This window comes from Pinus tabuliformis, chromosome 6 (genome assembly GCF_031772625.1).
Source record: "Pinus tabuliformis cultivar Carrire ecotype Pingquan chromosome 6, CPIR1, whole genome shotgun sequence".
Taxonomy (NCBI): Eukaryota; Viridiplantae; Streptophyta; class Pinopsida; order Pinales; family Pinaceae; genus Pinus; species Pinus tabuliformis.
The window spans coordinates 617,004,506-617,023,646 of NC_142292.1; the positions used below are offsets into that span (position 1 = coordinate 617,004,506).

The 19,141-nt window shown below is 37.1% G+C and overlaps 1 protein-coding gene across 1 annotated transcript; it reads right to left on the reverse strand.

Moving 5' to 3' along the window:
- Positions 1-13,717: 13,717 nt before the first annotated feature.
- On the reverse strand, positions 13,718-18,894 carry LOC149260096 (malate dehydrogenase, glyoxysomal-like). Its single transcript, XM_089419727.1, has 9 exons — positions 18,718-18,894; positions 18,261-18,476; positions 16,946-17,260; positions 15,428-15,517; positions 15,045-15,128; positions 14,922-14,957; positions 14,644-14,733; positions 14,396-14,490; positions 13,718-14,105 (listed from the first exon to the last, which is right to left on the reverse strand). Exons 1-9 carry the CDS (start codon positions 18,784-18,786, stop codon positions 14,033-14,035), a joined length of 1,068 nt encoding a protein of 355 aa, XP_089275853.1. The 5' UTR covers positions 18,787-18,894; the 3' UTR covers positions 13,718-14,032.
- Between the last annotated feature and the right edge of the window lie 247 nt (positions 18,895-19,141).

Here is a 19,141-nt window from a genome sequence, read left to right on the forward strand (position 1 = left end):
AAATTCATAGAGTTGTTAAACCCTTGATTTTGTTGCCCCTGCCAAGGTCTCCTTGCAACAAAACAGAGAGATTCAAGTGTATTTGGATCTTCTTGAAAGACTACTTTGAGCCCAGGGATTGAAGGACATTCCTTGGTCTCATGGTTTTCTGAGCAAATTACACATGTTTCCACAACTTGTGCTTCCAAGGGACATTCCCTTAAAGCATGTTTCTTCCTACATTTCGGGCAAAATATGGCCAAGGCCTCGGCTTCTGCTTTCTGTTTATTGTGGATCTTAAGGGCGTCTAATTGTTCACTAAGACTCCCTAAGATGTCAGTTTTGAATTCATCAATCATATTGCCGATCTCAGCCCTACTTACTGATCCAGTTGCAGATTTATTTGCTCTGAGGAGAGAAGGATCTCTAGGCCCTTTTTGAGTTTTTGATTTGCCCCTTGAGAGATGGATACATAGCTCTGCTATATCATTGAGTGAAAGTTGAGATATATCTCCATTCCCCATCATGTTCAGAATGTCTATCCATTCATCTCTAATGGCTTTTAGTAGGAGGGCTTTCAAGGTCTCCTCATCCAAGCTACTCATTTTTGCTCTTTTCAGGTTATATTGAAATCTTTCGAGTAAATCCTCTAAGTTCTCATCTTCTCTTTGTACCATTTTAAATACCTCATCCTTGTGGTTGGTAGGCATGCAATAGTCCAAGTACCTATCCAAAAATGTCTGTTTCATATCATTCCAAGACCTAATGGATTGAGTGAGTAACCCCATGAACCATTTCAAAGCTTGTCCTTTCAATGTGGAAGGGAACAATTTGAGTTTTTGAGTGTCATCCAGATAGTCATAAGTTCGACATACGACTTCGAACTCAAATAAAAATGTTTCAGGGTCCTCAGTTCTTAACCCATGAAAGTTTGGGAGGAAAAATGGTGATATGTTTTTCATAGTGGCTCGGGAATCCTCATCAACGATAGGAAACCCAAATGAGTTATCCCCATCTCTATTTCCTCCAATGTGACCTCTACCTCCTCCATTGTTTCCTCCTCCTCCTCCTCTACCTCTACCTCTACCACCTCCTTCCTCTGTCATAATGGTTTCCCTAGAGACTTCAGAATCTTCTGGTTCTTCTACAAAGGGTGAATGAGAAGGAATTTCTCCCTCTTCTTCAGATGATTCTACTTCTTCAATTACAATTGGTCTTCCTGTAGAAGAAAGGAAAGGATCTCTTTCTGATTCAAATTCAATAGAAGGTGTGGGAGAGTCAATTCTTGCCTCTTGAATTCCAGGAATGCTAGGGCTAGGAGTGTCAGTTGGAGATGAGGGAGGTGTCTCTTGTCTATTCCTTGAAGTAGATGGACTTGTAAAAATCGAACTCTTGGCTCTAGCTAAAAACCTTCCCCTAGAATCTCTAGCTCTATGCATGTCATTTTTTATTTTTTCCTTCAAGTCAGGCTAATAATTCTCTTTCTGATCTTCCAGGTCACTCTAGGTGCAAGAAGAGAGCATACTTAAGAAACTATTAAACCAATAACTTTCTCTTTTCTGATCCTCCAGATCACTCTAGGTGCAAGAGGAGAGCATACTTTGAGAGGTTATCAATTTCCCTTTCTTGAAATTTTCTTAAATTTTTTTTTTTTTAGAAATTGGCTACCTAATTTCACTTCCCCGGCAACGGCGCCAAAATATTTGGTCAATTTAGTGTTGTCTAAATTGCTATCATAAATTGTCAACCCGGGGCTCGTAAGCTGATGAAGTGAAGTGTACAATATATACTTAAGCAACCTTTCCTAGTTCTTTTTGTCGTTTTTAGTTTGTGTTTGACTTATCTTCCTAAGATGGAGTGATGGATTTATAAACAAATGAGTGAGTGTGTGTGCATATGGTGGTTTCTAAATGTTTCTTGAACTTTTTAAAGAGAAAGCTTGAAAAGTGACTTGCAATGGAATTGAAACTTCAAATGAAAGCAAAGCATTAAACAAAGTGACTAATGGCACTAGTCCACTATCTATGCTGCTGATAAGAACAAAAAATAGCATCTATGTTAACTCAATGGAAAGTGAAAAAACACTACTTTAATTGCAAAACTTAAATGACAAATCATAACACTTCATTCTTCCTTAACATTCTGCCCCTAGCTGAAATTGTTCATGTGAAAAACAGTTAAGAAGGAATCAGTAATATGAGTCCAAAAGCTAATCAAACCAAGCTGCCACTCAATGATATTTTGGTCCAATAAAGGTTAGTCAATTATGATGAGAAGACCATCAAAAGGTTAGTAAGCAACTTGTCAAAGACTTGATAAAGTAAACTAACAATGAAACTAAGTAAGCATGGTAAAAACCAGCAGCTAAGACAAGACAACTTCAAATACCATCAGTGATAAAAAGAAATAAAAACACACTGTCCCGGGCTCCTAACACACCTGCATAAACAAACTGATCAGTTCTGAAAAGTGTTGGAAATGTAAAGGCATGAAATCAAACTGTACATTATTATACATGTTCAAAGAAATGAAAAACTGCAGAAATCAAACTATACATTATTGTACATGTGAAAATGAAAACCAAGAAAGGTAAGAAAATAAAGTTAAATGCGACTGTACATAGGTTGTGGCAGATGGGGGCCCTCCATCCACTCAACCAGCTAAAGATCAGCTACGTAGAGATGAATAGGAACAGTCTTCTTATATTAAATCAGCATGTCAAAATACAAAAGCATAAATGCTGTATGAAACAGTGATCCAGGTGGATGTTGGTGGCCACCCACCAACCCATTTGGACCCCCACAACTATCTCTTTCAGTCTTTTCAGTTTCCTAAATTGTAGCACAACTTACTATTTTTAGTAGTTTTTCGGGTCCTGAACTTCCGGAGCCGTTTTGAGGCCCTAAACGACGTTTTTTTTGGAATTCTGGGGCGACCAAGCCCTATGTTGCCTCCCAAAGTGGTAGTACTCGGATAGATCTTTCTAACGAGCTATCGTACGCGTCAAACGGAGATCGTATGCCAAAGTTACGACCCCGGGAAATTGATGTACCAATTTACCCAAATGGGGCCCACAATTTGGCGTTTCATCTTCTAGGGTTAGGTTTCGGTATGTGAAGGGTTTTCCATTGTTTCTCAACAATAAATAGGCCTTCGAGCCTCATTGTAATACAGTTCGGAACAGTTCAGAGGCATGTAGCCGCCACATCTCTTCTCAGAGATAAGCTACCATCGCCCTAGCTGGTTTCTTCCCATTTCTGTTTGTAAGCATATTTCAGTATTTTACAGTAATGAAATGAAGTATTATTTCCGCTGCATCTCTGTATTTATGGTTATCGCATCTCTGTATTTATGGTTATCTCTGTAATCTATTGCGTTCCTGTTTAAATCCGGATCAGTGGTATCAGAGCGGTCTGCTTTTGCTCTGTTTTTCTTTGCATGTCCCCAACGAGGTCGGGATATAAGGAGTTAGGGCTTGAACTGGTCGAACCTTTGCAAGACCAGCCTCACAAATCCCGACGGCCTCCCATGGCGGATGAGAAGAAAGATGAGGGGGCAGGAGATCCTATCAAAATCTTGCTCGAAGAAGCACTCGAGCGGCAAAGGAACGCGATGATGGATAGCTTTGCGCAGATCCTTCAGCGGCTACCCAGAGGCGACGCATCGGCTTCCAACAGCGACTCTGGAAATGCCACACCCTTCAAGGTACAAGTTAATTTTGAAATCCCCATATTCGAGGGTAAAATAGACGCAGATGCCGTAGATAAATGGTTAAATCTGCTAGATGGGTATTTTTCTGTTCATGAATTTTCAAGTCGGGAAAAGATTGTTTTCGCTCTTCTCAAAGCAGCCCCCCACGTCAAGGACTGGTGGGAAACCTACTGCGAGCAGAAGGATGAAAGTACAGGCTCACTATTTTCAGCCGCACCCACTTGGAATGACTTTCGGGATGCCATCAAGGAGCAGTACTACCCTGTCAGAAGCTATGAGGACAAATACATCAAATGGACCACACTGCGGCAGGGACGAGACCAAGCTGTGCCAGAGTTCACAAACATTTTTCATACCCTTCGCACATAGTTGGGTATCAAAGATTCTGAGCTGCATCTGGTACTCAAATACCGTGGCTGCCTGCACAGATACATCCAGGAAGAGATGGTGTTCTTGAACATCTCCTCACTTGGCACAGCATACCGATACACTGTCAAAATCGAGCAAAAGTTCAAACAGAAGAAGCGAGACTTTGGATCTGCAAATCCGAAGCCCAAAGGACAAAGCCAAGGTGGGGTGACCCAAGATAACCCGTCGAAGCCACAAGAAAAGAACAACAACACGAAGCCGAAGAAGGACACAGGAAAGTGGTGTGAGTTCCACAAAAGTCCCACTCATAACACAAGTGAGTGTCGGACCAAGCAGTCGCTGGTGGCTGAGTTGAAGGCTTCCGAATCAGATGAATGTTCCGATCCTGAGCTAGAACCCGACAAGGGGAATGGAAAAGGGAAGCAGATCATTGATGCGGATCCCAGCGCCACTGTTGCCACTGCCAAGATCAAGAAAAATGAGCCCGAAGATCCAGAGGAGGGGGAGCGTCTTTTCCACTCACAGATGTGGGTGAAGGGTTCACCGCTGCGATTCATTGTCGACAGTGGTAGCCAAAAGAACCTGGTTTCAGCAGAGGTCGTGAAGCGGTTGGGCCTACCGACTACACCACACCCACAGCCGTACAGTATCGGGTGGCTTCATGAAGGACGAGATCTCAAAGTCCGCCAGCAGTGCCGCCTTCCCTATAGCATCAAACCCTTCACAGACGAGGTATTGTGTGATGTTACACCTCTGGATGTTTGTGATGTATTATTAGGCTAGCCATACTTGTGGAGGCGACATGCTGTGTATGAGTCAAGGCCTCGTGCTGTCATTATTTCTTTGAATAATTCATTATACAGGATACCGGAGGTAGCCCCACCTACTGCCACATCTTTGATCACTAACAAGAAAGGCAGCAAGCTCATATCACAGACCAGGAAATTCATCTGTCTGGTTCACTCCCAAAGTAAGGGGAAGATCGTTACTACATCCATGACCCCTGCAAAGGGTTCCTCCACGCAGCAGCAGCAAAGGGATATGGTCATGACAAAACACAGGAACAACTTCTCCTCACCCACATGGGTACCACACAAGTTTCAGGTGGGCAACAAAGTCTGGTTGCATCGACAGAAAGAACGCCTTACCAGAACCCATCAGAAGCTCAGATCACTCGGACATAGTCTTTACAGCAGTACCAAGGTTATGGGGAACAATGCTTTGAAGCACAACATTCCTCCATTCCTTCGCTTGCACCAAGTATTCAATGTGGACCGTCATCGACCATGCTTCCCACCATCACTGGACACATCAGAGATTGCAGGACAAGTTCAGCAGATGGAGGAGCTCAACGCAATGGGGACCATTGCTTCCTAAGGGGGGAGGAATGATCCAGGTGGATGTTGGTGGCCACCCACCAACCCATTTGGACCCCCACAACTATCTCTTTCAGTCTTTTCAGTTTCCTAAATTGTAGCACAACTTACTATTTTTAGCAGTTTTTCGGGTCCTGAACTTCCGGAGCCGTTTTGAGGCCCTAAACGACGTTTTTTTTGGAATTCTGGGGCGACCGAGCCCTAAGTTGCCTCCCAAAGTGGTAGTACTCGGATAGATCTTTCTAACGAGCTATCGTACGCGTCAAACGGAGATCGTATGCCAAAGTTACAACCCCGGGAAATTGATGTACCAATTTACCCAAACGGGGCCCACAATTTGGCGTTTCATCTTCTAGGGTTAGGTTTCGGTATGTGAAGGGTTTTCCATTGTTTCTCAACAATAAATAGGCCTTCGAGCCTCATTGTAATACAGTTCGGAACAGTTCAGAGGCATGTAGCCGCCACATCTCTTCTCAGAGATAAGCAACCATCGCCCTAGCTGGTTTCTTCCCATTTCTGTTTGTAAGCATATTTCAGTATTTTACAGTAATGAAATGAAGTATTATTTCCGCTGCATCTCTGTATTTATGGTTATCACATCTCTGTATTTATGGTTATCTCTGTAATCTATTGCGTTCCTGTTTAAATCCGGATCAAACAGTCTTTAAAACAGAGTTTTATAAACAAAGTGATTACAGCCAAAAAATAACTTGAAGACTAACTACTAAGCGTATGCAAACGCTTTATTTATAGGCACAGGGACAAACTGTCCTCTGCGTAAACTAAGAAACTACAGTCTTGACTAATTAACTATGCAGCAACACGCAGGCAACTCCGTGCACGTTTGGAGGAAACGGTCATCATGGGGAGTAAATCTATGGTTAGATCCTGTCCCTTGCTGTCTTCGTGGCGTGGAGGAAGTGCCAGCTGTGGTTCCGTGTCTCATTTGCTCACGCAGAGCCGTGCCACCATTTGGAACTTTGCTATTTGACCGTGGTTACATCTGCGTTGACCGGGGGTATATATGAGCGAGTTGGCTTAGCTGATAGCACACGAATCATGTACACAGTCATACCAACGTGCCCATGTGGCCCGTTCCTTGAGAAGACACGTGGAGTATAGCAAACAACAAAAAGGCTGCGGAATTGCAGAACAGCTGCGGAATTGCTGTACATGTACCAAAATTCTAAACCAACAGTCAATCATTAGCACAGTCAACAAATCATGTTAAAAAGACATATAATGCAATGAATTGAACAAGTTGATGGAGGAAATGATGACAAAAGAGAGAAGTGAATAGGGAAAAGCTGTTGGGAGGATAGGTAAATGAGTGTAAGGTTGAGGCTCAACACTTAGGCTACCTTTTCTAGGGTTTAGTTGTAGTAGATTTTCAAACTCAAACTCCCGCTTATTCTTGTACTTCAATTTTTGCTTAATTTAGAAAACATAACTATAAGTAGTTCCTAGTGAGGACATCTCTAAGAAATCCATCTCCATTTTGATGTACCTATGTAGACCACTATGATACTTCAAAACCAGGTGCCACTTGAAGTCTCTAATACCCAGCTTTCAGCACAAGGCATGGAAAATATTGGTATACCCTGACAACATCTAGTCTCTTTCCTATCATAGGGTTTCCCATCTCATGTATTGGTCATCATAGTTCCCTAAAAGGTAGAATTCATCCTTAATTTAATTAGAAAAAGCTTCCCAAGTGGGTCCTACCTTGAAAATCACAAAATCATCTTTATGCTTATGCACATAGTGTAAGTTTGGATGTATAAGTCATAAAGTCATATTTTTATGTAAAAATAAACTTTATAGAATGTAACTTATGGAGTAAACCCTAATTAAAATTGACTTCATAAAAAAGACACCTTATAAGAGGGGAATAGGAAGAGAGTGAAGGTCGGGAATGAGAGGTCCGAAAATTGGCCTCATGCACATGGTCCACAATGGTCCACATGCACCCCATGTTCATCTAAAATGTATCCCAAGTATTAATTCTCTACATGCCAAATGAGCATTTTATCCAAACTTTCCATTGCCAGCACAATTATGGGTTAACCACATAAAACCGTTCTCTCATTCACTCAAATCATATTGTAATCATGATGGTACATTAAACATAAAATGGACACCCCTTCTTTTAACATGGGTAAATGATAGGGATCATCATTTTCTAGGGGTGTGGGGGGGATTGATTTGGAATCTTAGGGGGGCTCATAGCCTAGGTTCGTATGTATAAGTCATAAATTCATGCACATAATCCATTGATAAAAATGCAAGTATTGAATGCACCACAAAGGGAGAGAGAGAGAGAATGGGAGAAGAAGGATTCCATTAAGAAGAATCATTACATGCAATGAGATCAATTTTAGGACCTTTCATTCCCAACCTTCACTCTCTTCTCATTGCCTTCTTATAAGGTGTATTATTGACAAATTCAACTTTAGTTAGGTTTTACTTAATATATTACATATCTATCAAGTTTTCTTTTACATTAAAATATAACTTTATGACTTATACACCCAAACTTAGACTATAAACCCCCCTCAAGATTTGAATGATCCCCCCCCCCCCCCCCCCCTTAAAAAATGATGGTCCACATCATTCACCCATGCTAAAAAAAAGGGACCCTATTATGTTTAATGTACCATCATGATTAAAATATGCTATGAGCCAATAAAGAGAAGGGTTTTTTGTGGTTAACCCATAATCGTGGGTTTATGGATGACCCATAACCATCATGATTACAATGTCTCAAGTGCTAATGAAGAGAAGGGTTTTTTGTGGTTAATCCATAACCAAGTTGGAAATGGCAAGATTGGAGAATGATTTTATGTGGATTACCTATAACCGTGGCTTTGTGGATGACCCATAATTGTGGTTTTTTAATTTTTATTTTTCTCGCAATGGATATCTTGTTGCAACTTTGTTGATGACCTTTGTTATAGGTGATGAAATCAAATTTCGTCGAAGACCCATTTGAGGTATTGAAGATACCTTCCATTGATATACGATACTTTCTCTATAATGATATTTGGAGTGAGAAAAACATTCTTGAAACTCAAGGTACACGCAGTCGTGTTGCTTTATAGACATGTGACTTCAATCACTAATAACTCTCAAACTAGGAGGCAAAATCAAATTCTATAAAAAAAACACATTTGATTTAACATAAAATTATTTGAAATAAACTAGCGTGCACCCTCTAAAGTGCTTTTCAGAGTTCATGACACCTACATGAAATTCACTGAAAATTGTTGGCATACGCTGCATCCATTATTCTGCTTCTATGGTGGCCATACCACTATGGGAAAGATGAGGAATGGTTCAAATGAGGTTTCCAAAGCTTCTAGATGTTGCATATATGTTTTTAAAGTTATGGCATGGTTGTATAAATATGCAATAATGGTGAATGTGAGAACACCAAGTACAAATGGACACAAAGGATGCCAAGGGTTTACAAAGCAACATGGGTTGTTGTATAGGTCATGAAACCTTCGTTTTACATACCAATGGATGTAGTGAACCCATGTAAAGATGCTCCTGTAGTGGTGAAAGAAGATCCAAGGTTAGAAAACCATGTAATTCTTGTGGAGCAATTGTAATACTTACAACGTATTGCCCAACAAATGGACACCAAAGGAGATAAAATGGGGTTGGAGATTGTTGCAAAAATTAGAAACTAAAATATGCTTCAAGCCCTAGCTCCCATGGAATGGTAATCATAGAAGGTTACCACTCCATGGGAATCGAGGTTTGAAACATTTTGGTTTCAAATTTTTGCAGCAATCTCCAACCCCCTTTCGGCACCTTTGGGGTCCATTTATTGGGCCATATACTGTAAGTATCACAGTTGGTCCATAAGCATTATAGGGTTGTCTACCCTGGACCTTCATTCACCATTATAGGAGCAAATTTACATGGATTCACTACATCCATTGGTCTACAACATAGAGGTTCCATGAACTCTACAACAACGCATGTTGCTCTACAAACCCTTGGCATCCTTTAATGTGTCCCTCTGAACTCGGTGTTCTCACATTCACAATTATTGCATATTTATACAATTATTCCATAGCTTAAAAAGTATCTATGAAACATATAGAAGCTTGGACAACCTTATTTTAGTTGTTTCTTAGCTTTCCCACATGGGTGTGGCTACAATAGAAGCATAATAATGGATGGAATGCATGGCAACAATCTTCAACAAATTTTATCTAGGTGCCAAAACCTCTATAGATAATTTCAAAGGGTGCACAATTGTTAATTTTAAATTATTTTCCGTTATCTCAAATGGGTTTTTTACGAAATTTGATTTCATTTCCTAGTTTGAAAGATATTAGTAATTGGAATCACACATGTCAATGAAGCGGCACAACCACTATACCTTGAGTTTTATGAATTATTTTCTCTCTCCACAGATCAACTACCTTGTATCAATAGAAATGTATCTTAAATACCTCAAATGGGTCTTCAACGGAATTTGAGTTCATCACTTGTAGCAAAAGTTGTCAACAAAGTTGCAAGAAGAGGTCCATTGCCAACAAAATTGAACCAAGAAAAGAAGGTACGATTATGGGTTATCAACAAGCTCATGATTATGGATAAGCCACATATAACCATTTTCAATTCGATTATGGGTTAACCACACAAAACCCTTTTATTCATTTTCTCATAACATATTGTAATTATGATGGTACATTAAACATAATGGGCTCCCTCTTTTTTATCGTGGGGAATTATTGGGACCATCGTTTTCTAAGAGGGAAGGAGAGGCCTTAAAAGTGGCCTCATTGCATGTAATGATTATTCTTAATGAATTACTTCTTCTCCAATTTTCTCCTCTCTCTATCTCTTTTTGTGATATATTCAGTTCTTGCATTTTTATCAATGTTCTTGTGGTTAGATTCACAACATATCTATATGTTTTCTATCCTCCTCTCTCAAAATTTAAGCCTTATGGATCTTATCCTCCAAGATATGGATCATTATTAATATGAATCTTGGGGGGGGGGGGGGGGGGGGGGTCATAGTATAAGTCTGGATGTATAAGTCATAAAGTCATATTTTTATGTAAAAGGGAACTTAATAGATACATAACTGGAAGAGTAAACCCTAATTAAAGTTGACTTCATACACCTTATAAGAAGTTAATATGAAGGTAATGAAGATCGGGATGGAGAGGTCCCAAAATTGACCTCATTGCATGTGATGGTTCTTCTTAATGGAATCCTTCTTCTCCAATTCTCTCTCTCTTTTTATATTGTGTTGTGATGTATTTAATTCTTGCATGTTTATCAGTGTTCCACATGCGCATGGTCCACTTACACCCCACAATGGTCCACATGCACCCCACTTTCATCCACAATGTGTCTTAAGTATTGAATTCTCTGCATGCTAAATAAACATTTCTCCAAGCTTACCATTGCCAACATGATTATAGGCTAACTATACAAAACCCTTATTTTCATTTACTCATAGCATATTGTAATCATGATGGTACATTAAACATAATCAAGTCCATCTTCTTTTATCATGGATAAACAATAGGGACCATCATTTTCTAAGGGGGGGGGTTGATTCGAATCTAGGGAGGGTCATAGTCTAAGTTTAGATGTGTAAGGCATAAAGTCATTTTTTTATGTAAATGGAACTTGATACATGTCATTGGCAGAGTAAACCCTAGTTAAAATTGACTTTGTAAAAAATACACCTTATAAGAAAGCAATAGGAAGAGAATGAAGGTCGACAAGGAGATCAATTCCATGTCTCACATTCTCCTCTTGAATTTGTTTGCTCCTAATTTTGAGTTTTTGGATGGATATGTGTTTTTGTGTGTGTGATGTGTGTGTAATGGAGCTAAATTATGTGTAATTGTTCAAAGTGTTATTTGCCAACTTGTATTTTTCATTATATATTATTTTTAATGTAACATCGGCTTGTATTTTTCATTATATAGATATTTTTAATGTAACAAAATGTGACATCTCCCCCATATTAAACCATAGAGCACCTCTGAACACAAATATATTGAAACCATATTTAATAATTAAACTATTTTAAATTTTGACAAGGATGGAGAAAAAAAAAAGGAAAAAAAAAATCTTAACAAAAACAAATAAACAAACAAAAAATTTATGTTAACCATCTTGCGATAAATATTTTCCTTTATTATCATTCATAATTCTAATTTTTCCTCATAAAAAAACAAAAATCTTAACAAAAACAAATAAAAAAAACAAACCATTTATGTTAACCATCTTATGATAAATATTTCCCTTTATTATCATTCATAATTCCATTTTTTCCTCATCTTTCACACATTCACTTTTGTTTCTAATTTTTTCTAAAAATTTATATAAATTCCAATTCATATAATAAAAATCTATAATGAATTTGGTAACACTAAAATAATATAAACTAACAAATGAATGAATTAATAAATATAATAGAATAGAATAACAACCTACTACTTTATTTATTTATTTATTTATATATATATATATATATATTTCAAACCCACAACATGCCTTTTCATAATAACTCAAAAATAACAACACGCCTATAAATATCTAAGTTATTTTAAACCTAAAACAAGTTTATTTTTATATTAATTCAAAAAATGACAATCTACACAGAAATCCATCACATGTTACCCTAATAAAACATATATGCCAATTATTATTACATAATTTCAAACATAATTTTTATATAATTTCAAACATAATATTAATTATATTTTGTAAAAGCATACAATAGTATATGATAATCCACCAATAAACTTATAAAAGCATATACTGTAAAACATATATGTCAATTATTATCACATAATTTCAAACATAATATTAACTATACTTTTTTTAAAAGCATGCAATGGTATATCATAATCAGCTAGCAAATTTGTTTAGTTTATTTGGTGTGGCGAAAAATATAATAATATGATTGGATTTTGAATTAGTTTATTTGGTGTGGTCTATGTTTATATGATAAGAAAAATATAATACTTTTTTAAAAGCATGCAATGGTATATGATAATCAACGAGTAAATTTGCTTAGTTTAGATATGATTAGAAAAATATAATAATATGATTGGATTTTGAATTAGAAAATCTATATTCATTTTATTTTTTAAGTTAATTATATAAGTTTTTGATACATTAGTTTAGATTCATTTTAATTTTAGATTTATTGAGTATTGAGAGATTAAATCTCTCCAAGTGTAATTTTTTTCTCAAATTTAGCACTCAAAAAAGAGGTTTGCGCTTTGAGAGATTTGATCCCTTTGAGCCCTTATAAATTTAAAATTAAGGGAAATCTAGACTAGTTTCATTATTAATAATGAATAATTAACAATTATAATTATTTATTTTATTTTATTTTTATATAATTTAACTAAATCAAAATATTTACATAACATAACAAAATATTACAACTATCTCTTCATATTAGAATAGAGTACCTATCATAACAATAAAAAATATCTCATTAAATTTACATAAATTTATTTATTTTTTCTTTTCAATTCACTTTCTTAGTTCATTCCAACACTCAATATTCGAGCTATGTGCTTACCATTAACATGCAGAATATTGTCTCAAGCTTTATCACATTAGCTATAATATGGAATTTAACCCCATATATACACGTTCAAAACCATTCATTGAGGGTCAATTTCACGGTCAAATTCCAGTCAAATTGGGCTTATATAAACCAAAAAACAACTGAGAAGGGAGTTTCGGATAAGGTGGGATGAACCATGTAACCATCTGCAAGGCAAAACTCTTCCATCAAAATAAATGGCTGCTCTTATTTGATGACACTGCCGGTTTCCTTGAAACGCTCTCCGAATTACTATATAAGCACATCTCCAAGGAGACTATTATACATACAGGAGACAACAATTTGCTGGCAAATTATTGTACAATTAACATTAACTTGTGTACTTCCTTAACTTATTATAACCACTGCAATTCTTTCCTTGGATTTATTCTGCTCAAGGTTAAGCTTCCTCTTAATGGTCCTCAGGATGATGCAATACAATTAAGTTTGGAAGATAATGTTTGGAATCTATGGACTGTTTAAATCAATTCCTACCTTTAGAATATGAGGATCGGTCGCTTTTTCTGAATTGGTGGAAGAGAAAAGAAACATGATAATCTGGACAAATATGCTTCAGGAACCAACTAACCATTTCAGTGGTAAGAACCCATGTCATGAAACCTCAGTGAAAATCTTACAATGGATTTTCTTCCCATACCAGGCATGCTCATATGTAAACACATCTAAATGATAGATACATTAATGTCTTTAAGGAATTTGTATCTTCCCCATTAAAGCTTATAATTGGATAAAACTCTGACAAAGGAAACAGTGATCAACTAAGCGTGAATGAAGCACCCATGGAAAATCCTCTGACAAAACACCCGAGACCTATCAAGTCCAAACATGTCCTGGCTACATATATAGTTGAGGGCATTAACAACAAGAATAGGGAGATGGTTGACAGCATAACTTTTACATGGATGAATCGGACGAGACACAGCATTCAATCCATCTCTTGGTAAATAAAGAAAAGAAAGGCTAAGAAATCAATTCCGAACGAACGAAATGCCCTTTTCAATGCTTTCTTTCAACTCCTTTTTTGCTTGTTCTAAGCCAACTCTGTCACAACAAACCAATTCCAAGCAATAGTATGTTGTTATCTTTCAGAGAAGGAAACAAAAATAAAAGTTAATTAATCATTATTAAAAAAAAGAAAATGCATTTCACCAATGCAGACTATTTTTATCTGGATTGCAGATTTTAAGATTATTTTGGAATCTGAAGGATAGGAACAACGTTAAATAATTGACTTCACTTCTATCTTGTTTGACTTCATTCCTGTTGATCGAATTTCAGAATACTCCCCAAATCTGCAATCTAATTAAATTCAATTACGTAGGCTTTCCCACCTTTCATACTCATTCAGAGGGCCTAGAGGAAAAACGACTTCTATGCCACCACGACCCAGTTGAACTTTTGATGCAAAGAAAGGTAGCTCAGTCACCTGCTAGACAGAATATAAGAAGCACATAATGTTATCACAAACTACCGTTAATACAAGTTTCAATGAGAATAATCAAACACTCCACAAAAGGAAAGGAAAAAAGGACAGAATAAAGAAGAATTCCAAAAATATTTTTTCAAGACCATCATGTACCTCTGATGCAACAAATGCACATTCAATAACCTCAGCATCACCATGCAGGCCCCTTAAACAAGCATCTGCAAATTTTACTGCTGCATATGCCTGAGGAATACAACATATCATGTTGAATCATCATAGGCACTCACTGAATGTATCTTATTCAACTTTGGTAAGATCTAAGTTATAGCACTTCGGAGACAGGACATGACAAGAAAATGAGAACTTGAATTTGGAAAATGAAAAGGAGAATCCAAAATCTATTGATAACAATGGTTTGCATGAAGACCCACCATTGATAAGGTTGCAGAACCTGCCCCAGCTTTTGCCTGCAGTCACAGCCAATCTATAAGATACACTTCGGTATTACTTATTTACATCCTTGGATATTTAACTACATTTTGAAGAATATTTACCTCAACAACCTCGGTGCCTCCATTTTGAATGCGATTAGTAAGGTATTCCACCTCCTGTTTGGTGAAATAACATGATGGTTGTACCTGCAAGTACATATCCACCGTTTGATTCAGAAAGATATGCAAATAAAGACTCATCAAGTACTTATTCTCCTGGTTGCTGATAAGAGGAATATGGGTTATAGTTGCTCATAGGCATTGCACTTCAGCTTGAGAAACATAAGAAAAATCCTTACATTTATAGTAAATAAATAAATAAAAACTGTGCCCAAGCTATAAGTGGAAAGAAAGCATAGCAAGTTGATGTTTTATGGTGAACTATTCCAAATGACCAGAAAAACCAACTAAATTAAAACTTGGCAGTAGTTAAATTTCATTGAAACCTGGGAAAGAAGTGGCAAAATAGTGACACCAGCATGGCCGCCAACAACTGGGACATTGACCGCTTTTGGATCAACACCCAAAACTTCAGCCTGTTAGCACAAAAAGCAAATTATGAATGTTTATGTGAATACATCTTTCACAAATAGAACAAAATTCACCTGCAGCAATATCTTCTAAACTCTACATTTGAGTAGCCATCTCTTGCTACAATCTCCGGTCCATAACTTTTGCATAGATCAGTCATATAGATTGGTTCTAGTAGAGATATGTCATAGTGATCAACAACAAATAGCTAGGAGTTAACCACATGGCAAATATCCAAGAAAATAAACTTTCCAACACATAACTTCCACTGTAAAATGTAGGAGGGTTTGGGCCAAAACCATAGAGCAAAGTTGCTATAAATCATTTTCAAATAGAAGCAGAAATGATAGCAAGAATAATTTGGCCCTGGGCAGCATTGATTCTGCACAAAATATATGAAACGTAGAGATCTAGAGTATGTGGTTTTCATCAATAAAGATCGTACCCATTTAAGAAAGATTCTGCAATCAAACTATCAGAAGCCAAGCTCGCTTTTTGCATTTGTTGGGAATTTTTATGGATGTGTGTTCAATTTGAAGATGTATGGCCTTTGTTAAAGATCTTAGCTAGAGTGGTTTGGTATATGGTCTTTGTCAAAGGATCTTAGCTAGAGTGGTTTGGTGAACAATTTGTTTTCCCTGGCCATGTGGGTTTAAAGTCTTCAAAGAAATGTTGTAACCGGTCCATTAGTGGCATTTATGAAAAGTATCTGGTGTCAAGTTGTATGTGGTGTAATAGTAACCGCCAATCTTTCAAAGTTACTGATTCTCCAGAAATTCTTATTACTGTTAACAAAAAGATGCATAACCGTTTAAATTAGATTTCCCTTTACATTAGATTCGTCTTAGTGAAGTTGGTGGGTAAAATTATCATGCGTGAGGATAATATTAATTGCAGGATTAAATAACATTTAGCGGTTCTTTGCATGCAATGCGCTACATGTAAATCTCTAACGATAATCAAATTTGCTTATGCATTCAAGTAACCTTTAAATTAGATTTTACATTAGATTCGTCTTAGTGAAGTTGGTGGGTAAAATTATCATGCGTGAGGATAATATTAATTGCAGGATTAGATAACATTTAGCGGTTCTTTGCATGCAATGCGCTGCATGTAAATCTCTAAAGATAATCAAATTTGCTTATGCATTCAAGTAACCTTGCTGTGTGTGTTTTTTATTGTGCTGAATGATTATCTGCTGTGTTTCTCGAGTTTTTATTTTCTCTCTGTTTTCTTTTCAATTGACATCAACAATATTTACTGAAACAGAGTACAATTTCAGGAAATGAAAAAACAGTCTGAAGATTTCAAATATTCCCAATCCTATATTTTGGTTTTCTATGGAAGCAATGATATTACTTCAACCGAAATGATAAAAACAGTTTAGCGGCATAACATAAATAATTCAGGCCATTTAAAAAGCACACACTTACCACGAAGGTATTTGCTCTAGCGACATCTAAAGTGGTGACCCCCATCAAAAGTTTGGGGTTATAAACCCCTGCTCTCTTGAAGACCTCTGCTGCAATTGCTACAGTGGAGTTGACTGGATTACTGATGATATTTACAATTGCTCGAGGGCAGAACTTGGCAACTCCTTCACACAGTGATTGGACGATCCCTGCATTTATTTTGAACAAATCATCACGAGTCATCCCCGGCTTTCTTGGGATTCCTGCAGGAATGATCACAAGGTCCATGCCTACCAGAGCACTTTCTAGTTGTTCCTTCCCCAAAAATCCACGCACCTGCAAATCAATCCAAAATTTAGTTTGAGGGAGAACAATTGTTTTACCATCTGTATTTTCAGTAGGTTCATATCTGCAACAATTCATTTCGAAATAGTGGAGCGAAGAGCAACAACATGCAAAACTCGAGAATAAGGGAGAACAGGATTACTGGTCTATCCGAAGGTTAACATCAATTTTGTCAATAAGGAAATTCAATAAAGCTCAGGGCTCAAAAAACGACTTAACTCCATGTTGTTAGACAACCCCATTTTCATTTGTGCATTTTTAATCAACATGGTGTGTCCATTTATGATTTTACTCTTAATGACCCGGGAGCTCTCCATGTCACCCTCCCAGAAAGATCCAACAAAGAGAAAGGGATGTTTAACATTAAAAGCCCATTAGTCTCTCTAACTTGAAAGTGGGAAGGGCCACTCATTTGTTCATGAAACTGTAGTTACAAATTGAAAAAGTGTGCTATATCGAAAATAGTGTAGTGGGCTAAAAAGTGAATAGGAGTTATTTTGGGTGGTTGGGCTGGTTGTTATCTCCTTTCACATCCTTGTTACTAACTTGTTGAACTATAATGCCTTATAAATATAGTTGTAATGGCTGATATTAAGCCTTTACTATCAACATTGTATATTAACATTATATATGAGGGTGCCTATAAATAATGTTGTATTGGCTTAAAGTCTATGAATATTATTGTATTGCTTTCGAGTTTTATAAACTAAGTGAATATAAACTCTTAAGTGGGTATACTTGTAGACTGTTATAAAAGGCTACTAAGAAAAATAAGGGCGACTGAGAAAAACAGGGGCTGAGAAAAAGGCTGATTAAACAAATAGGGGCTGAGAAAGGGGCTGCTTTCTTTCTTAAATAAATAGTGCAGTGGGCTAATAGGGAAAAAATAAAAACTTTGATTACCATTTCTGAATTAGAAAAACATATAAAAAAGTGGGTCACCCACAATAATCATATATCTATTTTCAAAGCTTATGGAATAATGAATTACCACTGCAGTTGTGTCCATATGACTGAGGTCTGCCGTGACACCAGGAGTGTTGGCCACATCATAAAGATGGAGAACTGACACCAATGGATTCATTTTCATCAACATGGAAAGCGGTTGTCCTATGCCTCCTGATGCCCCGAGAATTGCAACTTTAAACCCGGGGGCTCCGCCTTTGGCTCTGCAATTGGCTCTGCTGAGAATACCACCATCCTCCCTCTGATCCCCAAATCATACATGAGACACACCCAGTCAAATTCTACCATTAATAAACAAAAAAATTCCAAGTAAAATAGAGTCAGCATCAATTTCAGAATTTTGCAAAACTTGAGGAAATCAGAACACAGAGATTCAATAAATTCACAATATGAGAAAAAGAAGATTTAAAGGGACTGTATACTTATTAATTTGGGATTTTTTTAATAGATTGAATTTGGATTTATTTTGGCATAAGCCATACCTGTGGAGGCCGAAGATGAGCTGAAATTCGAGCAATGCGAAAGCTGGTAGTCTGCTCCGAGCACTGCATATTCCTCGTTGATTTTTTCTCAAGAAATGTTACCAGTCTCAGGAATCTAGAGATAAGATTTCATACCATGATAATGGCTTATGTTCTCCCCTTCTTATATGGCTGCCATTATGCCTTGGGAGCGCCTGATCATTCGACAGCCACTCCATAACATTTTCCTAACAATTATCTCAACATCAGGAACCAAAATAAAATTAAAACGTAATGGGATTGTGCCATGTTGTTGTCTATCTTTCCAAGGGAGAATGGATTCAAAGGAATATTACTTAGCATCCTGGCTCACTCGGGTAAATTCATCCTTAACTTTCTTCTGTTCGTTTATAATTGCATATCTTACTGTTTATTGTATTTCAGT

What these genes read in the sequence shown, in the direction of transcription:
- LOC149260096 (XM_089419727.1), bottom strand. Translation starts at nt 18,786, where the DNA reads ATGCAGTGCTCGGAGCAGACTACCAGCTTTCGCATTGCTCGAATTTCA. An exon ending in ATATGGACACAACTGCAGTG is followed by an intron (nt 17,261 to 18,260) that starts GTAATTCATTAT and finishes ATTGATTTGCAG; the next exon opens with GTGCGTGGATTTTTGGGGAA. An exon ending in GAGGCACCGAGGTTGTTGAG is followed by an intron (nt 14,958 to 15,044) that starts GTAAATATTCTT and finishes CTGTGACTGCAG; the next exon opens with GCAAAAGCTGGGGCAGGTTC.